General features: G+C 49.8%; 1 protein-coding gene across 7 annotated transcripts in view; it reads left to right on the forward strand.

The window, feature by feature from the left end:
• The first annotated feature begins 9,193 nt into the window (after window positions 1-9,193).
• Window positions 9,194-19,599, forward strand: part of JADE2 (jade family PHD finger 2) — a 50,988-nt gene continuing 40,582 nt past the window's right edge. For 2 of the 7 annotated variants that reach the window (XM_061151317.1, XM_061151318.1), the window contains exon 1: window positions 14,683-19,404. In XM_061151317.1, coding sequence (XP_061007300.1) covers window positions 19,243-19,404 — 162 coding nt within the window. In that variant the 5' untranslated portion in view covers window positions 14,683-19,242. Of the gene's footprint in view, window positions 9,225-9,294; window positions 9,394-10,603; window positions 10,956-11,143; window positions 11,242-11,577; window positions 11,716-14,682; window positions 19,405-19,599 lie in introns of those variants that run through there. The other 5 variants (XM_061151323.1, XM_061151320.1, XM_061151319.1 and 2 more) reach the window with 5 other exon arrangements.

Genomic DNA, 19,599 nt, shown 5'->3' on the forward strand with positions numbered 1-19,599 from the left:
TCCAGCTCCACAGCCCTACCCCAGCCCCTGACCCCCTCCCCAACCTTACTCCTTTCACTCCAACATAGGCAACTGGTCATCACCATTCACTACATTTATTTCTATGAAGCTATGTATATCTGTGTATCTGTGTTCAGTTTAAAATGTAGACTTCTGTAGGTATTTTTTTTTTAAGTAAATGAGATCATACTGTACATGTTACCCTAAAACTGTCTTTTCACTTAACACTTTTCTTGGGGCTCTTTCTACATCAGACGCACAAAACCACACAATGTTTTTTCGTTTGCTGTCTTCTTTTTTGCTCTTGGTTTATTTAGTAAGTTCTCTAGTGACAAACATTCAAGCTATTTCAAGTTTTTCAGTGTTACAAACATTGCTGTAATGATGCTCTTAAACAGATCCTCTTGTGCCCACATCAGAGGGTCTCTCTGAGGGAGATTCTTGGAAATTAACTTCACATTCTTGTCTTTTCCTTCCAATTTGAGGCAACCATAGGGCCTCACCTTTCATCCTCAAGAAGCATACTAGTATATTTTTCTGTACAAAGGGAGGTCTATAGTCCAGGTAGACACCACCCATCTCTGTAGAATATCCTCCATCCTCCCATCTCATGTGAATTTCCATCTATATGTAGGTCCATCTCCAGGCCCTTTTAAAGAAACTCTCTTGACCAACTCACAGGCTCTATGATAGCTTGTTTTTACTTTGACCTTCCCATCTATGCTTAAGGAGTTATTTTTCTAAATGGGACTAAATCCCTAGGAGACTGAATCTTGGCCTGGAACTCACTGCCCTAAGATGAAGCCTTGTTTGTGTGGGTGCTTGTAAAATGCATGTTATTTCTAATAAAACCAAGTTACCTTCAGTGTGGCTATGAACTCATCAGTAAATGCATGGGAAGGGTCTTTGTAAGACTGTCACACTGACTGGGGGTGGAAGGTTGGATGGGACTTTGATTTATGAGAAACCCTGAAAAAAACAGACAGTTTTTCTCACACTATTCAACTTGGTTGGGACCCAGTGCCTTTGGTTCTTGGATTGGGCCAGGCCCCTCAGCTCTGAGTGGGTTGTCTCACACTTTGACTCTGGTCAAGCTGGCCCCTGACTTGGCTGGAGTTACTGCCTGCTGCCAGTTTCTGGGGAGGTGTTTCGAGGCCCCAGGGATCTCATTTGCCCTCTGCCATCTGTGGCCACTGGACTGGAGCTGGAGTCTGAGAAGGGACAGGTGGCCTGGCTGGCACCTCATCTAGCCATCTCCTGGGGCTGGTCAGTACCATCTTGAAACCAGCTGGCGAGGGCTCCAGAGGGGTCCCTCTCCCCGGCATGTATTTGTGGCACCACAGAAAAAGCCAAGGCTGGGTCCTGCCAGGTCAGTGTCTTCAGGCACGGACACAGCCTTAGGCAGCTTTTCTCTCTATTCCAAACCCCAACTGCAGCCCCTGCTTAGAGCCTGGGAGGCAGAAGCTGCTGAATTTGTCCTCCCTTGAATGCCAAACTGTGTGCTCTGCACAGGGCTTGATGCAGAGTAGGCAGCCAGGGAATATTTATTGAATGGTCAACAGAATGAATGCTCACCCTCCTTTAGGGGCAGCCACCTAATGCCACTGTGTGTGGGAGGGTGAGAATTGGATTCCAGACACAGAGGAGACAGAAGAAAGTGTGAACAAACCTCACTTCTGTCTATGTAATCGTCCCAGATTTCATATTTCCCTTCAGGATTCCCAGGAATTCTTCAGGAACTCTAATGTTAGGTTAAGTGTGATCCACTTTTCCTAAGCCTCCATACCTGTGCTACTTCAGGCATGATCTGTGAACCAGCAGCATCAGCATCATCTGGGAACTTGTTAGAAATGCAGAATATCAGGCCCCACCCCAGACCTAATGAGTCAGAATCTGCTCTTGAACAAGATCCCAGGTGCTTTACGTGCGCGTACTTTAAGTACTGCCTTCAGCAGCCAGTGATTTCTCACCTGGCACAGAGGTTGGCTGCTAGAGAGCTACATCTGGGCTTCTGCCTACCTTGATGACTCAGACAAATTATCAAGTCAGATATCTTTTTCTCTGCAGTCTGTGAATACTGTCTAGAACATAGTAGGCACTCAATAAAAATTCAGTAAGTAAATATTGAATGATTATCATGCTATTTTCTCAATTTAGGGTGCCTACAGTATGCTGGACCTCTGCTTCTGGACATAAATTGCAAGTTATTAGAAAGATTTTGTGTCCCCAATAAGAGCTTCAGGAAGAATGGCTGTTATTGAATAAACAATTAGTGAATGCCAGACCAAAGCTTGGTACCATGCGGAAAGTTCTCAGTGTTTTTAAAAGTGTGGTTCAAGGCCAAGGGCCTGAAGCATGACCTGCTGCTTGTTAAAAATGCAGACCCCCAGACCCTGCCCCAGACCTGCCATTGAGAACCTTTGGGGATGAGGCCCTTAAATCTACATTTTTAACAAGCATCCCAGGCACTCTAAAGTTTGAGAATGATCACATCCTTAATTTTAGAGGAGGAAATTAAAGAAACAGATTTGTGCAGATTCACAGAGCTGGTGGATAGGACTCAGACCCATGACTGCCTGAATCTGGAATCCACAATTTTAACCATATTGTCTGTTATACTGGCAAAGCGAATGCCCAGGCTGGCTGTGTGTATTTAGCCACCTATATCATTTTGTGTGTATTTCATGTATTCACAAAAATTTGCTAGACTGTGAACTCTTAGGAAATCTTAGAAGGCGGTGAATGTGTTTTATTTCTCTCAGTATCTGTAGCATCCATTATCATGCATGTCATCTGGACTATTCTCAACAAAAGTAGTTTCAATTGAATTTCTACACATGCATAATTATCCATTTCTACAATCATGTATATACAGATTACCTCTCATTTTCAGGTAGATTCTTGAAATCAGCTGTAACAACTATAAATGTTCCCACTCTTCACTCGTTCAAACTTGTGCTCGTGCCACTCCATTGACATGGCTTTTGTTAAGATCACCGGTAGCCTCCATGTGGCTGAACCTGATGATCACTTGTCAGTCCTTATCTTACCTGACCCCTTGGCAGCTTTGGACGTTGGGCTTTCCTCTGTCCTAAAATTCCCTTCACTTGGCTTCCAGGACATTCCTTCTATCTCTGAATGCTATTGCTCCTTTTTTCACTTTTTTTTCCAATTCTTTTTTTATTTTTAGTGTGAAAAAATACACATAACATAAATTTTACTATCTTAACCTTTTTTAAGTGTGCAGTTCAGTGATATTAAGTACATTCACATTGTTGTGCAACCATCACCACCATCCATCTTCAGAACTCTTTCATTTTGTAAAATTGAAACTCTATATCTGTTAAACAATAACTCCCCATTTTCCCCTTTCCCCAGCCCCTGGCAGCCACCATTCTACTTTTTGTCTCTATGAATTTCACCACTCTAGGTATCTCATGCAAGTGGAATCAAGCAACATTTATCTTTTTGTAACTGGCTTATTTCAGTAGCATAGGAACCTCAAGGTTCATCCATGTGGTATTGCATATTGCAGAATTTCTTTCCTTTTTAAATTTGAAAAATATTCTATTTTATACACACACACACACACACACACACACATACCACATTTTGCTTATCCATTCATCCATCAATGGATACTGGGTTTCTTCCACATTTTAGCTACTGTGAATACTGCTGCTGTGAACATAAGTATACAAATACCTGTTCAAGATCTTGCTTTCAATTCTTTGAGTACACACCAAAAATGGAATTGCTGGATCATATGGTAATTCTGTCTTTAATTTTTTGAGAAATGGCTGTACTGTTTTCCACAGTGGTTGTACTATTTTACATCCCTATCAACAATGCACAAGTGTTCTAATTTCTCCACATCCTTGTCAACACTTGTTTTTTTTTTTTTTTAATAGTAGCTATCCTAATGGATGTGAGGCAGTACCTCAGTGTAGCATTTCCCTAATGATGAGTGATGTTGAGCATCTTTTCATGTGCTTATTGGTCATTTGTATTTCTTCTTTGGAGAAATATCGGATTACTCTCTTCTTAACAACACCTTGCTTCTTCATCTTCCAGACCTCTTAACCTTGCAGTGCTCAAGGATGCCATCCTTGGACCTCTTCTCTTTCTATACCTACCTTCTTGGTGATTCAGACATCACTTGTTGTTGTTGTTGTTGTTCAGTTACTAAGGTTGACTCTTTGTGACCCCATGGACTGCAGCACACCAGGCCTCCCTGTCCCTCACCATCTCACCAAATTTGCCCAAGTTCATATCCATTGCATTGGTGATGCCAAGCAGCCATCTCATCCTCAGATGCCCTCTTCTCCTTCTGCCCTCAATCTTTCCCAACATCAGGGACTTTACCATTGAGTTAGTTGTTCCCATCAAATGACCAAATTACTGGAGCTTCAGCTCCAGCATCAGTCCTTCCAACGAATATTCAGGGTTGATTTCCCTTAAGATTGACTGGTTTCATCTTGCTGTCCAAGGGATTTTCAGGAGTCCTCTCCAGCACCACAGTTCACAGGCATCAATTCTTTGGCGTTCTGCCTTCTTTACAGTCCAGCTCTCACAACTCTACGTGACCACCGGGAAGACCATAGACTTGACTATACAGACCTTTGTCGGCAGAGTAATGTCTCTGCTTTTCAACACACTGTCTAGATTTGTCATAGTTTTCCTGCCAAGAAGCAATTGTCTTCTGATTTCATGGCTGCAGTCACCATCCGCAGTGATTTTAGAGCCTGAGAAGAGGAAATCTGTCACTACTTCCACCTTTTCCTTTTCTATTTGCCATGAAGTAATGGCAAACATCACTGTAGCTTTAAATACTATCTACCTGGTGATGACTCTCAAGTGATACCTTCCCCAGACCTCGCCCCTGGGCTGAGGTTGCATTTCAAGCTGCTTACAGAATAGCTGCACTTAGATATCTAATATGCACCTCAAGCTTGGCATGTCTTATGCTGAGATCCTTATACTTCCTCCAAACCTACTCTTTTTACAGTTTCCCCTATCTAGGTTAATGGTGACTCCCTCTTTGCATTGGTTCAAGGCAAAACTCTTGTTGTCTTTGACTTCTCGTTTTCTCACACCCCATCAAAAAATCCTGTCAGAGCTCTCTTCAAACTATATACAGAATTTGACCACTTCCACTGCTATAACACTCTAGTCCAAGTTAAAACATCATCTCCCACCTGTTTTATTATGGTGAACTTCTAACTGATCTTCCTGCTTCAACCTTTCCCCTTCAGTTTGTCCTTCATCTGACGGAAGGGTGACCTGTGCAATCGAGTGTCAGAATATACCTTTTTCTTCTCATAACCCTCCATATTATTCCTAGCAAAAGCCAAATTCCTAACAATGCCATAAATAATCTCTTCCTTGTATGTGTACATATTAAGCACTTTCCTACCTGAAGGTTTTTGCACTTGTTTGTCTCTGTGTAGAGAAAGTGGTCCTTAATCTTTATTTCATGTCATGGACCCCTTTGGCAGCCTGTGATGCCTGTAGACTCTGAATATCTTTAAATCCATAAAATAAGCTTCATAAATTATAAAGACCAACTATACTGAAATGTTGTTGTTGTTGTTTATTTGCTAGGTCATGTCTGACTTTCTCAAACCCATGAACTATAGCCCGCCAGGCTTCTCTGTCCATGGGATTCTCCAGGCAAGAATACTGAAATGGGTAGCCATTTCCTTCTCTGAGGGATCTTCCCAACCCAGGGATTGAACCTGCATCTCCTGCAGTGGCAGGCTTCCATGGGCTCAGTGGTAAAGAATCTGCCTACCAATGCAGGAAATGCAGGTTCGATCCCTGAGTCAGGAAGATCCCCCAGAGAAGGGAATGGCTACCCACTCTGGTATTTTTCCCTGGGAAATTCCATGGATAGAGGAGCCTGGTAGGCTACAGTCTATGGAATCTAACCCCCCGCCCCCAAGAAAAGACCCTCAAAACATTTTTTAAATGTGTAATATAGTAATATATATGTTTCATATGAATCCATTAAATGTCAAGAGCTAACAGCATAATTTTGAAGTAGTGATGAGTGTTATGATATTTTAAGGTAATAGCAACAACTATAATATGATATGAAAATATCTGTGATTTCTATAGGCAACAATATCATAGGTGCTGTGATTTTCTGTCTGCTTTCATAATCAAAGAACATGCCAAATTTTAACTAGTGAAAATTAATATATAATTTTTGTTTCCCATCTAAGGTCAAGACTCCCTGAATTCTATACTCAGACCTCTGGAGGGAGGTGTCTATGACTTCACATTAAGAATTCCCAGCTTAAAGTAAAAAATCTCTCTTGGTAAATGTCACATTGTACTTGAAAATATGTGGGTTATTTTCAAATATCTTTTGATATTGATTTTTAACATAAGTCCACAGTGACAAGAGAATAGACTCTGTGTGATTTCAATACCTGTAGACCATGAAATTTTTGTACCTTACTTTATGTCCCTGGATATGTTCCAGTGTGTCCTGGTTTATAGTCTATGGGAACTTGAATTGAATTTGTAGCCTGCTGTCATGTGAAAATTGTATAAATCTTAACTACGTTGAATTGGTTCATAGTGCTTTTCGGATCAACTATATCCTTCTACTTTTCTGTCTATTCATTCTATTAATTTTTGAGAGTTTGATATTGAAACTCCAACTAAATATCTTAATTTATCTACTTAAAAAAGAATTGTAATATACAGTGGAACTATATGTAACTTTGTTGTATATTTTCCAAGTCTCCTGTAAATGTGTTATTGTACTTTCATAATTTAAAAAATAAAAAAGAAAGAAGGAAAAAAAAAAAGAATCCCTAGCTCAGAATGCTCTTCCTCCATAAACCCTCACAACTCATTCCCTCATCTCCTTTTACTCAAAAGCCACCTTCTCAGCAATTTTTCTCTAAGGACTCTATTTAAATTGCATCTTCACATTCCCTATCCCCCTTTCTACTTAATTCTTCTCCACAGCACCTACTAACCTTCAAATATAGGTTTTTTTCAACTTTAAAAAATTATGTATTTCCTTTAACTAGAAAGTCAGAATAGGCTTTTTTTTTTTTTAATTGGAGGATAATTTCTTTGCAATATTGTGTTGGTTTCTGGTTGCTTGGGGGTTCCTCCTGTCTGCCTGGTTGTCAGAGGTCCCCCACCAGCAGTGTGGTGAGTATCCTGTGTGTGAGGAGACACTGACTCTGTCTTTCCTCTCTACCATCTTGGCTCCGCCTCTAGAGAATAGGCATTTTTTTCTATCATGTTTGTGCTGTGTTCTCAGCACCTAGAATGATGCTTAACATACAGAAGGCACGCACTAAATATTTGTTGAAAATAATTAATGATTATATCTCCAAGGACACCAAGTTTCTCTTTTTTTCTGTTAAAAGTTAATGAATGATTTGTGAAAGTTTTAACAAGGATTGAGGAGTTCTAATTAGCTTCAATGCTATCATTCTATTTACATTTCCAAGGTTAACCTTAAACAGTAGCACAGAACTGTGCAAAGTCAAGGATTCTAATGGAGCACCCCATCCTAAACAAGAAGTACCTTCCAAGGACTATTTAGGTGACCTGGATCTCACCCAAAGTCAGGGAAACTACCCCAGAAAAAAGCGCTGCTCATACAATTATTTCTTGCCAATATAGCAATCAGGCTCCCATCCCCAAGCAAACCAGTAATGCTAATACTTTTTATTTTTGGCAGTGTGGAAATGGAAATGGAAAGCACATAGGTCCTGGGTTCTGCTGGACTAGGTGCCAGTTCTGCTACCACTTGCTAGCTGTTTGACTGTTGGTAAGTTGCTAAATCTTTTGAATAGGTAACATGCATTTTCCTGAGGATGAAGTAGGATGACTAACAGTCCACAGCCCAGAGCAGGTGCCCTATAAATGGTCATTCACTCCCTCTTCTTCCTCTAGGTCATTTAATAACTGCTTGCCTTGGGATCAGGATGGCTAAGAGGAGGAGCCTGTCCATGTCCTCTCCTACATGCGAACCCTCTACAACTAGCTCTAACAAGAGCAGTTCCCTTCAACTGTGCCACTGTAGCTTGGTATCTTCACTCTCACCTCAGATATGCAGCTACCATCTGGACTTGACCATGAAGTCCACAATCATTCAGTTTTTTCTCCTGGCCTTCCCTTTGGCCCATGGTGGGAGATCCTTTTATATGTCCCTCAGTTTCTCAGTGCTAACAGCTTTCGGGGAGTGTATTCGCACCCTTCCAAAATGTAGGCACCAGGGAAAGTGCTAACGCGCACCGTATACACTAAGTCAGGCCCTGCTATACACTTACAGTCCATGTATATGTATACATGGCCTCAGGAAGCCTCCAACCACCCCATTCTACAGAAGAGGAAAAAGAGACCCAGAGATGAATTCACCTGCACATATGAAGCAGCCTTGGAACTGCAGAGACAGGATTAGAGCCTCCGTATTTAACCATTTTGTTACATGCTCAGAGTCTGGGACACCTGTTTCTGGGCACTGAGCTTGAGGTTCGGAAAACCTACCAACTGACTACTGAAGGCTGGAGCAGATCTAATTGGGAGGTGATACCCAGCCCCTCAATCTTGCTGGCAAGCCTCCTTAGACTTTGTGAATGAAGGCCAAGGAAGAGAAATGTTGCAGTGACTCCCTCGGAGCTCGTATTTCTTTCCTGTGGCAAAAAGTGCTTATTTCAGCATCCATCATCTCCCTCTTTGTTGTGTAGACAATCCGCCCCGTCGGAGGATTTGTGCTGTTATTATGAGTTTGTTTATTATTGGATTTATTTCTCCTATAAGCAAATGTGTTCACAACATTCCATCAGGGAATCTTCTTAATTGTCACATAAATGTCATCTTATGTAAATTGAATATTTATCTTTCCACAGAAGGGGTGGAGGGGAAAAAAAGGATAAACAACCTTCAGTCTTGGAGAGGGGAGGCGGTTCCTGTTTCAGTTCACAACTCACCCACGTGCCTTCAAAGTCAAAGGTGAGGTTGAAGAAATTATTGGATCATCTTTGAGGGACAGCCAAAAAGGAGGGGTTAGAAAAAGTTGGCAATGATGCTTTGAGGATATTGGGCCTGGCTCCCAGGTCTCCCCCTCCCCCAAACCCCGCCTGAGTCCAGACCACCCCCTCCCTAGCTGGGAGCATCTGAGAAGGCTGCAGTTTGCCCCCCACTTCTCCCCATCCAGAAGGCCAGCCAGGCTCCTTCCTCGAGAGAAGGTGAGTGCGGCGGGCGCAGCGGGCTGGGTGGGTGTGGCTCGCGGCTCCGGGAACCGACCCAAGGCCCCGCCAGCGCCCGAGAGCCGCCCGACAGCCCGCCTGCCTGGCGAGCGCAAGCTCTTCTTCCAGAAACTGCGAGGATCCCAGCGCACTGTTTGTGCACCACAAGGTCAAGTCGGGAAGTGGAGCCGGAGGAGGAGGGGCGAGGAGGCGAAGGGTGGGGAGAGGGGCGCCCCGCTTCCTCGCCAAGTGCCAATCCTTGGAAGTTGCCCCTCGGTTTTTAACCCTTTAAGGGGAGTGGGAAGGAGCAAGGGGGAAGTGGATACCCTCGGGCAAACTCCTACAGGGACCAGGACGTGCAGCCACCCACCCACTCACACATCACAGCGTTCCCTACCCCCCGGAAATGCGGGGCTGAGCCGGGCGCCGAGAGGCACTCGGGCGGGGGGAGGGGGCGACGAACCCGAGAGGGACCCTCTCTACGGACCGCCCCTCCTTCTTGAGGTCGCCCACAATTTCAAGTTTCCCCAGCCCGGGATGTTAGTTTCCATCAGCTCTGGGTGGGGGAGGAGAGCCGCGCCCCCTCCCCCAGACTCGCGCGCGCCCCTCCCCTCCGCTCCTGCCAGCACTTTCTGCTCACTTCTGGCGCTGCAAAACGCCACGCGATTTATTCGTTTCGCATTTTTAAACCAGCGATTTAACCAGCAGGGCCTAGAGCGAGGGTCTTCCAGCGCTGGAACCCCGGGAGGCGGGGTGCTCTGTGCAAACCTCGTTCCCTCCGCGAGTGTCGCCTTCAGGCTGTTATTTGCAAAGAAACGTCTTTTTGACGCAGGGAGAAATGGCAAATTTTAAGTACGTCATTAATATGGCGCCAAAAGATTTTTTTAAGTATAAGCTCGCATTTTTTTTTTTTAAAGGTTGCGGGGGGCGCCGCCCCGGTGTGGGGCGCGAAGGGGGCGGGGTGTGAGCAGAAAGTGTGAGTGAGAGTGGAGGGGCGGGGTATGTGTGTGAGTGTGTGAAGTGTGAGCAGACCTGATGGGACTTGCACGGGCGCAGCCGCCGCTTGGGCCCGGCCCTGGGGACAGGGCGGGCTGGGGGCGCCCCAGAGCCCGTGGGGAGTACAGGCCCGAGGTGCAGGCAAGAGAGCGGCCCAGCAGGGTACCCTCCACCCGGAGGCCTGCAGCGCTACCTGAACCCGCCGCTGGAGCCAAACAACTGGGCGGGGGGGTGGGGGGGGGTCAGGAGTGGAGATCCGAGTGAATAAGAAAAAAGTGGCTACTCCCCCTCCCTCGCTCCTCCCGCCTGCCCCCACCCCACCCCCACCCCAACACATTTTTTTTTTTTTTTTTTCTAAAGAGATCACAAGGAAGTCTTGGTTTAAAAAGAAACAGAAACATACACAGGGGGGTTGGTGAATGGTGCCGACCGCGGCCATCGCAGTTGGAGGCTATTTGGGGGGGTGGGTGAGAGGCGTCCATGGAGTTACTTTGCGCCCACTCCTAGCGTCAAGGGCTTAGGTCCAGCGCGCTGACCGTCCCCGGCCAGGGTGCGGTGCTGGGGACCCCACGGCCCCGGCCGCCTCCTTCGCCACGACCCCGGATGGATGCGCGCCCCCCGCCCGCCCGCGCCGGCCCCAGGAGCTCCGGGTTTCAGGAGCATCCTTCCCACGCCGGCCCCAGCCGCGGCGCGTAACCGTGGGTAGCGCCCCTCGGAAGGGCACCGCGGAGCAAGGTAAGATCCAGCCCCCGGCGACTGGCCCTGCGCATCTCCACGGCGTTATTTTGTGTTTTTGCAACAGATCTGCCAGCGCTTCTCGCTCCCTCTCTCTCTCTTGCTCGCTCGCTCCCTCTCTCTCCTGCTGGCTGCCTGTTCTAGGAAGCCAGCGCGCGGGGGGGGGGGGGGGGGGGGGGTGCCGATGCACAGCACAGGGGAGATTGCGCATGTTGGTCAGTCGTGTTTTAAAGAGTACATTGCGGGTAGGCTGAGAGGGGCGCATGCAACAACAACTTTTGGAAGGGTGAGCTTGGCGACCTTCTTTATTAATGACTGCGGCAAAGCGCCCCTGGGCCGGGGAGGGGGGCGCGGGCGGGCGGGGGCGCGCCTGGGCTGCAACTTGCCCCGCGGGCTCTGGCTGGGCGGAGGGGCTGCGGCGGGAGACCTGTGCGGAGAGGAGGTCGCGCGGCCGGGGACGTGGGTTCGGAGGACCCAGGGCTATCTGCCCTCCTGTCTCTCCGAGTTTCATTTTGTTGATACGCAGCACGTCCGGGCGCCGAACCGGGTCGAGCCGGTGCACATGACCCCGGGCTGGGCTCACGTGCAGCCGGTTCGGTCCCAGACACCTTCCGGGGGCCACCGCCTCCGCCCTGTCGCCCCCTCTCCCGGCTGGGTGCACGCGGGCTATGCACGCGGGGGCAGCATGCTCGGCTCCCGGGCGCGGAGGCTCTGCACAAATTAAGCAGTTTTTTGGAGGGGCGGGGGATACCCTTTCCAGGTGAGTATGGAGGGTGCACAGCTCCAGCGCGGGGGGCGCGGGCTGGGGTCGGGAGCAGCCCCCCCGTCCAGGGCTGCGCGGGAGTCCAGCGGGGGAGAAACGCTGCTGGGAGTGGAAATGTACCGGCGGCCGCCGGAGCGGCGGGTGCGCGCCCGCGGGGCGACGGCAGGGGGCGTGGCCCTTGTTTACCTTCTCCCAACTCTGCCGGTTCGCGTCCCGCTCTGGGGACGGTTCTGCAGTCCCCTGCCCTCCGCCTCCTCCCCGATCCCTGGGTGGTACTGGGAAGATGTAGGCAAGTGGCGCCCCGAGCTTGGGACTTACACACCTGACCCCCAAATGAGTGACATTGCAGCCCCCGCCCCCACCAAGCACCGCTGCAGTCCCTCTCCCGGATCCCCGGCCCCGCCCCGCCCCCGGCAGTGGCATCTTCCCGGCCTCACCTCCTTCCTCCCTCTCTCCCTCCCTCCTTCCCACCCACTCGCCTGCGCCTGCGGAGCGGCTTCTGCCCGCCTCCTCTCCGCCTGGGTGCAGACTTGTGGCTCCCTCCGGTCCCTTCCCGCTTATCCCTGGTCCCTGAGATACCCTGTGCTTCAGGCCAAAGAATTGAGAGGGGGTCAGCTTGGTGGTTCGTAGCTTTAATGTCAGAAAAGGAGGATGTCTGCGAGACAAGCAGAAAGGCTTCACTGTAGCTTCTAGAGGCCCAGGACACCCACCCTCCCCACACCACACACTCTGTCCCCCACCAAACACAGCTGCCACCCCCAAGGGGCTCGACTACTCTCACCCGTTACACCTAAGCTCCTCCTTCCGCTCCCGGGTCAAGGCCACCTCCCGGCGCCACCCCCTGCCCGAACCGCTTCCAGCCAGGGCTGGAGCCCCCCGCAGCCACCTCCGGCTCCTCCTCCCGGCTCCCGCGGTCAGAATCACGCCGGCGCGCCTCCAGCCTGCTGTCCCGCGGACTACCTTTAGGGGCAGGCTGGAGGCGCGCGCCACCCCCCTCCCAATCCCCTTAGCCTTTGCTGCCGGCCGGGACGTTTTTCCTTAGCACCTTGTCTGCTGGTTTCATGCCCTGGGCTGGTGGGGGCGGGAGGGGCTGTGTTTCCCTTTGCTCAGTGCCAAGGGCAGGAAGCATACGGCGCCTCTGGTCTCTGCAAATTCCCAAACCTTGCCCTTGCGCTTAGCATTCTCTCTCGTTGTCCCCACCCCCCCACTTTGGAATTCCAAGACACAAAGTTTTATACAGGGTCTTAAGTTTGCAGGGGTCATCAGGAGGCATCGCGTTTGCACTCCTAACCGAGGAGCTGAGAGGACACAACTGACTGCTACCTTGCTTTTGTTGCAAGGGGGAGGAATCCTAAGCTTTGAGGCCAGACAAGCTGTCAGGATGTCCCTTTAACGTTTATGTTTGCTAACTTAGTCTTGGGCCTGGGTGGTGGTAGGGCCGCCTGGCCCCTCCTCCCAGGGTGACATTAACTCCCTCCCTTCACTGGTAAAATTCCCAGTAGGACATTTGGCAGAAGAGCTGGGCAAGGAGCTGCCAACCGGGTCTGGCCCTGTTTCCTGGGTTCCCAGGGTGCTGGCTTCTCCCCTACCCTGACTTCCTTTCCCACCTTAGGGCCCCAAGTGAAGGCACCATCTCTCCTGTCCCATCTTCCTCAGGCGGGTTGGGACTCGCAGAACGATCTTAACAAGCAGAGAAGGAAAATAACAACAGAATAACTGTAAGAGGAAGGAATGAGTAATAAAGCCGACCCAGGCAGGGAGGAGGGCTTTCATGTTTAAGAGATGCTATTTGCTTTTTAGGTCACAGGCTGCAAAAACAGGCTTTGATCCGATCCGAAGTGGGCGAATAATTTATTGAGAAAGTTTGCATGGTAGGGGAAAAAAGGGATGTTTGTTTGATCTGGAGGCCTCTCAGTTGTCCCAAGTGCTGTTGGCTGTTGTCTAGAGTGGAAAAGCATTTGGTTCCACAGCAAATGCCTCACTGAGGGAAGTCCTTGCCCCAGGCAGCAAGACTTGCATGAGTGTTGGTTTTGAAACTGCTTAGCCAAGGGTCTCCCCAGCACTTTTGGAGTTGAAGTGTTTAAGGGTAGAGTTGTTTGGGCTCGGGATGCAGCAAATGTTTCCAGAACATTTCCCATCCAACGTGCTTTTCCTTTCCCTAAATGGCCTGGCTGAATGGCCAATAACACTGATCCAAGAGGCAGTCGGAAATCTCCACTTAGCTTTTGTTGACAGGTGAGGTGGAACTCTGATCCCCAGACCCCAAGGCCTTCCAGAATCTTGAGGTTAGGCTTTTGGCACTGATTTCCACATCCTTGAGGTTGAGGGCAGGGTATTAATCATTGTTCCAGTTATCAGGGAGGTACTTATCTTATACCCAAGACCCAAGTCAGAGGCTTCCAGTCCAAATTCTTCACAGCTCATCCAGCAGGCTCTTTTTGGGACTCACAGTTTTCCCTTTCGGGTCTCTAAGGGGAGGCCAAGTTGAAGTTGTGAAGAGGGGAATATCCGTGCCTTGCCCTGTCCTCCATGTAAGAGCCTCACCATGTGTCTCAAAGTTGAGGAACCCAGGGAGATTCTCAGGAAACCCATAAGAATCTGGAGTACCCCAACCATACTCCCGAGTTGCAGGTCTGTGCACTGTGTGCTGTACCCCTCCTCCCCCCACCCCCTGAGGTGGGGGGCAAGGTGTTCTCTCTAAGATCAGACAGCCTAGGTTTGAGTGCTGGCTTTGCAGTCACCACCTGTGGCAATTGCTCCATGCCTCAGTTTCTTCATCTGCAACTGGGGTTACTGACAGTACCTACCTCATGGTGGGTGTGTGGATTAAGTGATACATTGCATAAAGAAGACTAAGCACAAAGCCGGGCATGGGATAAGCACCTGATTGGTATTAGCAATTCTTATTATTAATAACCTGGATAGGACCCAAACGCAGCTGACCTTTGACTTCTCCCCTTTAAGGTAGGCCAGAGAGCCAGCTCCATTCTCTGAAGAAGGAACCAGAAGGACCCTGCAGTTGCCAGCGGGCAGTCATCCATGGAATGAGTGGGCTGAACTTTGCCCTCTCTTGGGTGGAGGGTAGGGTGTGAAGGTGCTGAAGGACAACGTAGACAAAGCCCCTTTCTGTCTCCAAGGATCCCCTTGGCACGTCCTCAGAACTGGGTCTGGAGGGTGGGTGTGGAGAGTGTGTTTTAGGGGAGTTGGGTGCCCCTGGGACAGGCGAGCAGTGATGGGTGTTGGAGGAGGGTTAGGATTCCCTGTGATTGGAGAAGCAAGTCTGAGGATCTGTGTGTACAAAATCACTGTTGTCACAGCAGTTACTGTCCCTGAGAAGGCATTAAAGTTAATGAGAGATAGGAAAGAGTGGGGCTCTGACCCCCATTTAAAACGGTTTAAGAGTATGCAGCTCTTGTTTTCTGAATGTCTGGCCTTCCCGACACAAGCAGGCTCTGAGGACAGGTTTTCCAGCCGAAATATCATTAAATTGTATTAGCATCTTATTACACACACGCCTTAGCGGTCTGCCTCAGACAGGGAGAGTTTTTGTTTCTCTTTGAAAGATTGTGTCTGGAATGGTAAATTGCCTGCTTGAAAGCCTTTTCCTCCCCTTTTTAAAGGAGGAAGACGAAATCCTGCTGTGTGTGGTGGCAGGCTGGGCAGGCCTGGTGGCCCCCAGAGAGGAGAGGCCGGAGGCCAGATTGGGCTGTTTTAACTGCCCAGGGAGCTGCTGCAGTAGCAGGCCTGAAAGACCCACTGTTTCCAGGGTCAGCTGGAGGGGCGTTAATGGAGGCCCAGGGTGTTTATTTGAGTTTATTTGCGGAGAGGTCTTTAAAGGGGGCTGGCATTGGGCATTGGTGTTTCAAGTCCAGACCTGAGGTCCCCACTAAGACCAGTGGCTAGTGCTGCCAAGAAAACATCTGCCACCAAATTGCTGCCCTATTACTGAGTTGACATTGATCATTAGCCAGGAGCCCAACCAAATAAAGCCTCTTAGAAAACGTGTGAGGTTAAGACGGGGAAGGCGGGCTGTGCAAACAGGTCGAAATCTGGGGCTGGGGTGTTTGCTCCCATAGGCTGTGAGCAGGCTGCTGGGCTGTGTGGCCCCACACTTCTGGGGGGAGGGGACAAGAGCACACTCAGCACTGAGTGTGCACCAAACTCCTGTCATGTGCTAGGTACAACTCTAAGGGGTACTGGGCACCAGCAAGGATCCAAACAGTTACACTTTTTCTTGTTGTGGAACATATACTCTGAAGGAAAAGGACATTCAGCAAGTAGCTCAACAAACACTTCTAAAGAAGCTGAGTAACTGGGTGGTGGGCTTTCTGTAGATAAGGCAGCTGGCATAGACCTCCGATGTTTAAGCCGAAACCTGAAGGAGGAAAGTCAGAGATGCCTAGATTGTGTAGACCATTACAGTCATAGAGCACACCTGTGCACAGGTCTGGAGGCATGGACTGTCTGTTTCAGGAAATGAAAGGAGGCTGGTTTGACTGGCAAGTGGTGGGAAATGGGCTGGTGGTCAATATGCAGTAGGCAGGGACCAGATCATATAAAGTCTTATGGTTAGAAGTTTGAGTTTTGCCCTTGATCAACAGGAAGCCTGTGAAAGATTTCAAATAGGACATATGACATGATCGATGTATGTTTTCTGAAGATCATTCTGGCTACTGTGTGGATCCTGGATTATGAGGGAGCAGTAGTGGAAGTTGGGAGATGAATGAGCAGTCCTGTGAGAGATGAGACTGGCCTGGACCAGCGTGGAAGCAGTAAAGATGGGGAAGGTGGCTGGATTCTCCATGTGTTCTGGAGGGAGCACCCACTGCACTCGCCAAGGGTCAGCGGTGGGGTGGAGGAGCCACAGCAAGGCTGCTCACTCAGGGGACTCTAGGACATCCATACTCCCAGAGGAGAGCTGTGTGTGTCTCCATAGCTGGGGAAGGTGTAAGAGTGCAAGCAGACTGGTGGCAATGGCAGGAAAAGGGGATACTTCTTTCCCAGAGTCTCCTTTGTGGTACTTTCTGTCCCTAAAAATAAGTGCCTCATGACCCTGAATATTCTCAGGGCAGACCTTGCTTTGGGAGAGGTTAGGGGAGCCAGCAGAGAGGAAAAACGAGAGGCCAAGGTCAAGTCTTGGCACCCCCCTGCACGTGTAGCCCTGGATTTCAGCTTTGGTAAGAATCCTCCGTGTCCTCTGTGCTGGGTTGGAGGGGGACATCATGGGGCAAAGCCTTGTCCTGCAGGGGAGGCCAGGCCTCATTTGAGTCTTCATTGGCCACTGAGAAGAGGCTTACCTGAGGCAGGGAGACCTTTCGAACAGACTTGGTTCAAAGAAAAGAAGCAAAGCAGTGGTTTCCCTCTGAAGCCTAGTTATTATTCCAATTAAGCCGCCGCAAAATCTGCTCCCATAATAACACGCTATCCAGGAGGACTCTGGGGTGTTTCACGGAGGAGCTGGCTGAGGGTGGGGTACAGGTCTGCGTGCTGACAGGTCACACTGGTCCTGGGCAGCAGGAAACAGCAGTAGGAAGAGATCCTGGCAGTCAAGGGGTCCTGTTGTCAGGGACCTTCCTTACTGCACAGCTCACTGCCTTGCTGAGGAGGCCTTCAGGTGGCTGCTGGTAGAATTGTTCACCTGGCCCAAGTCTGCTGTGGTATTAATAACCAGCACCCATATGGAATGCCAGCCACTGTGCTAAGGGCTTTATGCTGCTCTCCTTCACTCACCAGCTGATTCTGGCCCATAGATGTGTTTAGTTTGGCCCTCTCTAAGTGTTTTAAATATCTAAATCAGTTGCCAGCATTTTAAGTTCAGGAGATTTATGTATAATTCCAGATCCAATTTGTGTCTTTGGGGAAGTATGTCTTTCCCAGGGTCCCTGGTCTAGTGAGGGGTGGAGATAGGATTTGAACTTGGCCTCCCTGAATCCAGTGCTGCTGCTTTTATGCTATGGGACAGCCTGGCTTGCAAGTGCCTATTTGCTGGAAATGAAGAAAAATGCAGTTCATGTAGAGGATTTCAGAAGAAAACAGATGGGTGCATGAAGAGCACTTCTCCCCCTGCTCCTACCCCACCTGTGACAGCTGGGTTGGCAAGATTCAGGCTGGAGTCAGAGTTGTGTTACAGTCACCTCTGTCACATGCAGACCCCAGAGGACAGCAAGGATGGGCACGGATCTGGGTAGTGGAGTGTTATTGCCCCATTCACTCATTCAGTCTATGACCTGAGCCACTGGGCTACACAGAGGCAGAGTAGTCTCAAGGTCAAGAGGATGGTCCCCTGAGTCAGAGAAACCTCTTAGAAGAACTGTGATCTTGGGCAAGTCACTTAACCTCTGAGCTTCATTGTCCCCACCTGCAAAAGGGAAGCAGCCATTATGCCCGCCAGCACCAAGGGCCAGTTCTGAGGCCTCATCGGGGTCCCTGTGTGCCAGGATGCGCCCCTCCCCAAGCAATGGGTGCTTATCCGTTTCAACTCTGGTTCCTGCCTCCTTGGCATCCGTGCTCCTCTCCACCAGGCATGCCTCCAGACCTCCACACCCTCTGGAGAGCCCTTGGCCTCCACCTTTGCAGCTGGGCAGCAAGCAGCCCCAATGAACCTTTCATCCTGACCCTACTCTTGGGAGACATGGGGGTGGAGAAAAGCTCCTCGCTAAGGTCAAGTTTGAGGCCAGAGGGTCCTTCTGAGTAGCTCAGAGTTCTGGGTAATTGCAACCCGCTTTAGAGAGCCAGTGCTCCTAAGGCCTCTGCAAGGCCACAGTAAAATAAGATGACCCCTCCCAGGGCTCCGTATGAGTAGACTTGGGGTGACAGCAGGTGGCAAATGGGATTCACAGTGGGGTTGGGCAGCCTAGTTGGTTGGCAGCTGGGCTTTCTCCCTACTGACACTGGCTCCTTGTCCTTTGCTGTGTACAGTGAGGCAGCCCAGGGTCTAGGCTGACAAAAACATGGTGAAAAGCCTCGTGGGCTCCGAGCCCTGGGTCTGTTCTCTGAATTGGGACTCAGCCACTGACTAGCTGTGAGACCTAAGGCAGGTTAACAAGTCTCTCAGTGTGCTCCCCTCCAAGAGGGGACCAGAGCAGGCTCTGCCACCCAGGACTCTGCAGGATTAGAGGAAATAGTGGGTAGGAAAGCACTTCCAACAGGCAGGAGCTGACAAGGGCACAAAGGCGGCTCAGTGTGGGCTTGGGGATCAGACCACGTGGATTCAAATCCCAGTTCAGCCAAGTCACTAGCAGGACAAGGCACTGAGCCTCCTCAGTAAATGAAGCTAATAGCTCACAACTCCCCAGGTTGTTAGGAACACGAGATAGCTGAGTTGGCATGGGTAGGGGAAAGAGCTCAGTATGGGAGAGCCGCCCTTCTACCTTGAAGCTAAACATTGTAGTGGAGGGAAAGTGAGTTTGTATTTCTACCTGGAGAGGGACACTGAGGGGAGGGTGGGCAGCGCAGCCCCTGCACTCTGGCCCTGGCGTGGCTCAGGAGCCCAGCGTGGAGCCTCCCTGCCCCGACCCCAGTTCCATGCCCCTCTGGCTGCCACTCTCAGGATATGCAGAGTGTAGGCTCAGTGCTTGTGGGCTGGCTTGTCCCTCAACTCCGCTCACCTGGTCCTCCTGGAAGAGTCTGTCTGTTTCTGTGCCCTCCCTCCTCTGCCTCAAGCAGGGCACCACGTGCAACTCGCAGGTGAGAGGGGATTCCGTGGTGGGTGAGGGAGCTGGGGTGAGGCAGGTCCAAGTCACTGTTCACTCTGGGGCTACTGACCCCCCTTGTCCTCCCTCATTGTCATCTTTGACTAGGCTCTCTGTTGTGTGAGGCTCTGGGCTCAGGAGATGAGAGATGCTGCCCCCTCCCCCAGCCCCAGGGCCCATGTAGGTGGGT

The sequence above is a fragment of the Dama dama genome, chromosome 9 (assembly GCF_033118175.1).
Source record: "Dama dama isolate Ldn47 chromosome 9, ASM3311817v1, whole genome shotgun sequence".
Classification (NCBI taxonomy): Eukaryota; Metazoa; Chordata; class Mammalia; order Artiodactyla; family Cervidae; genus Dama; species Dama dama.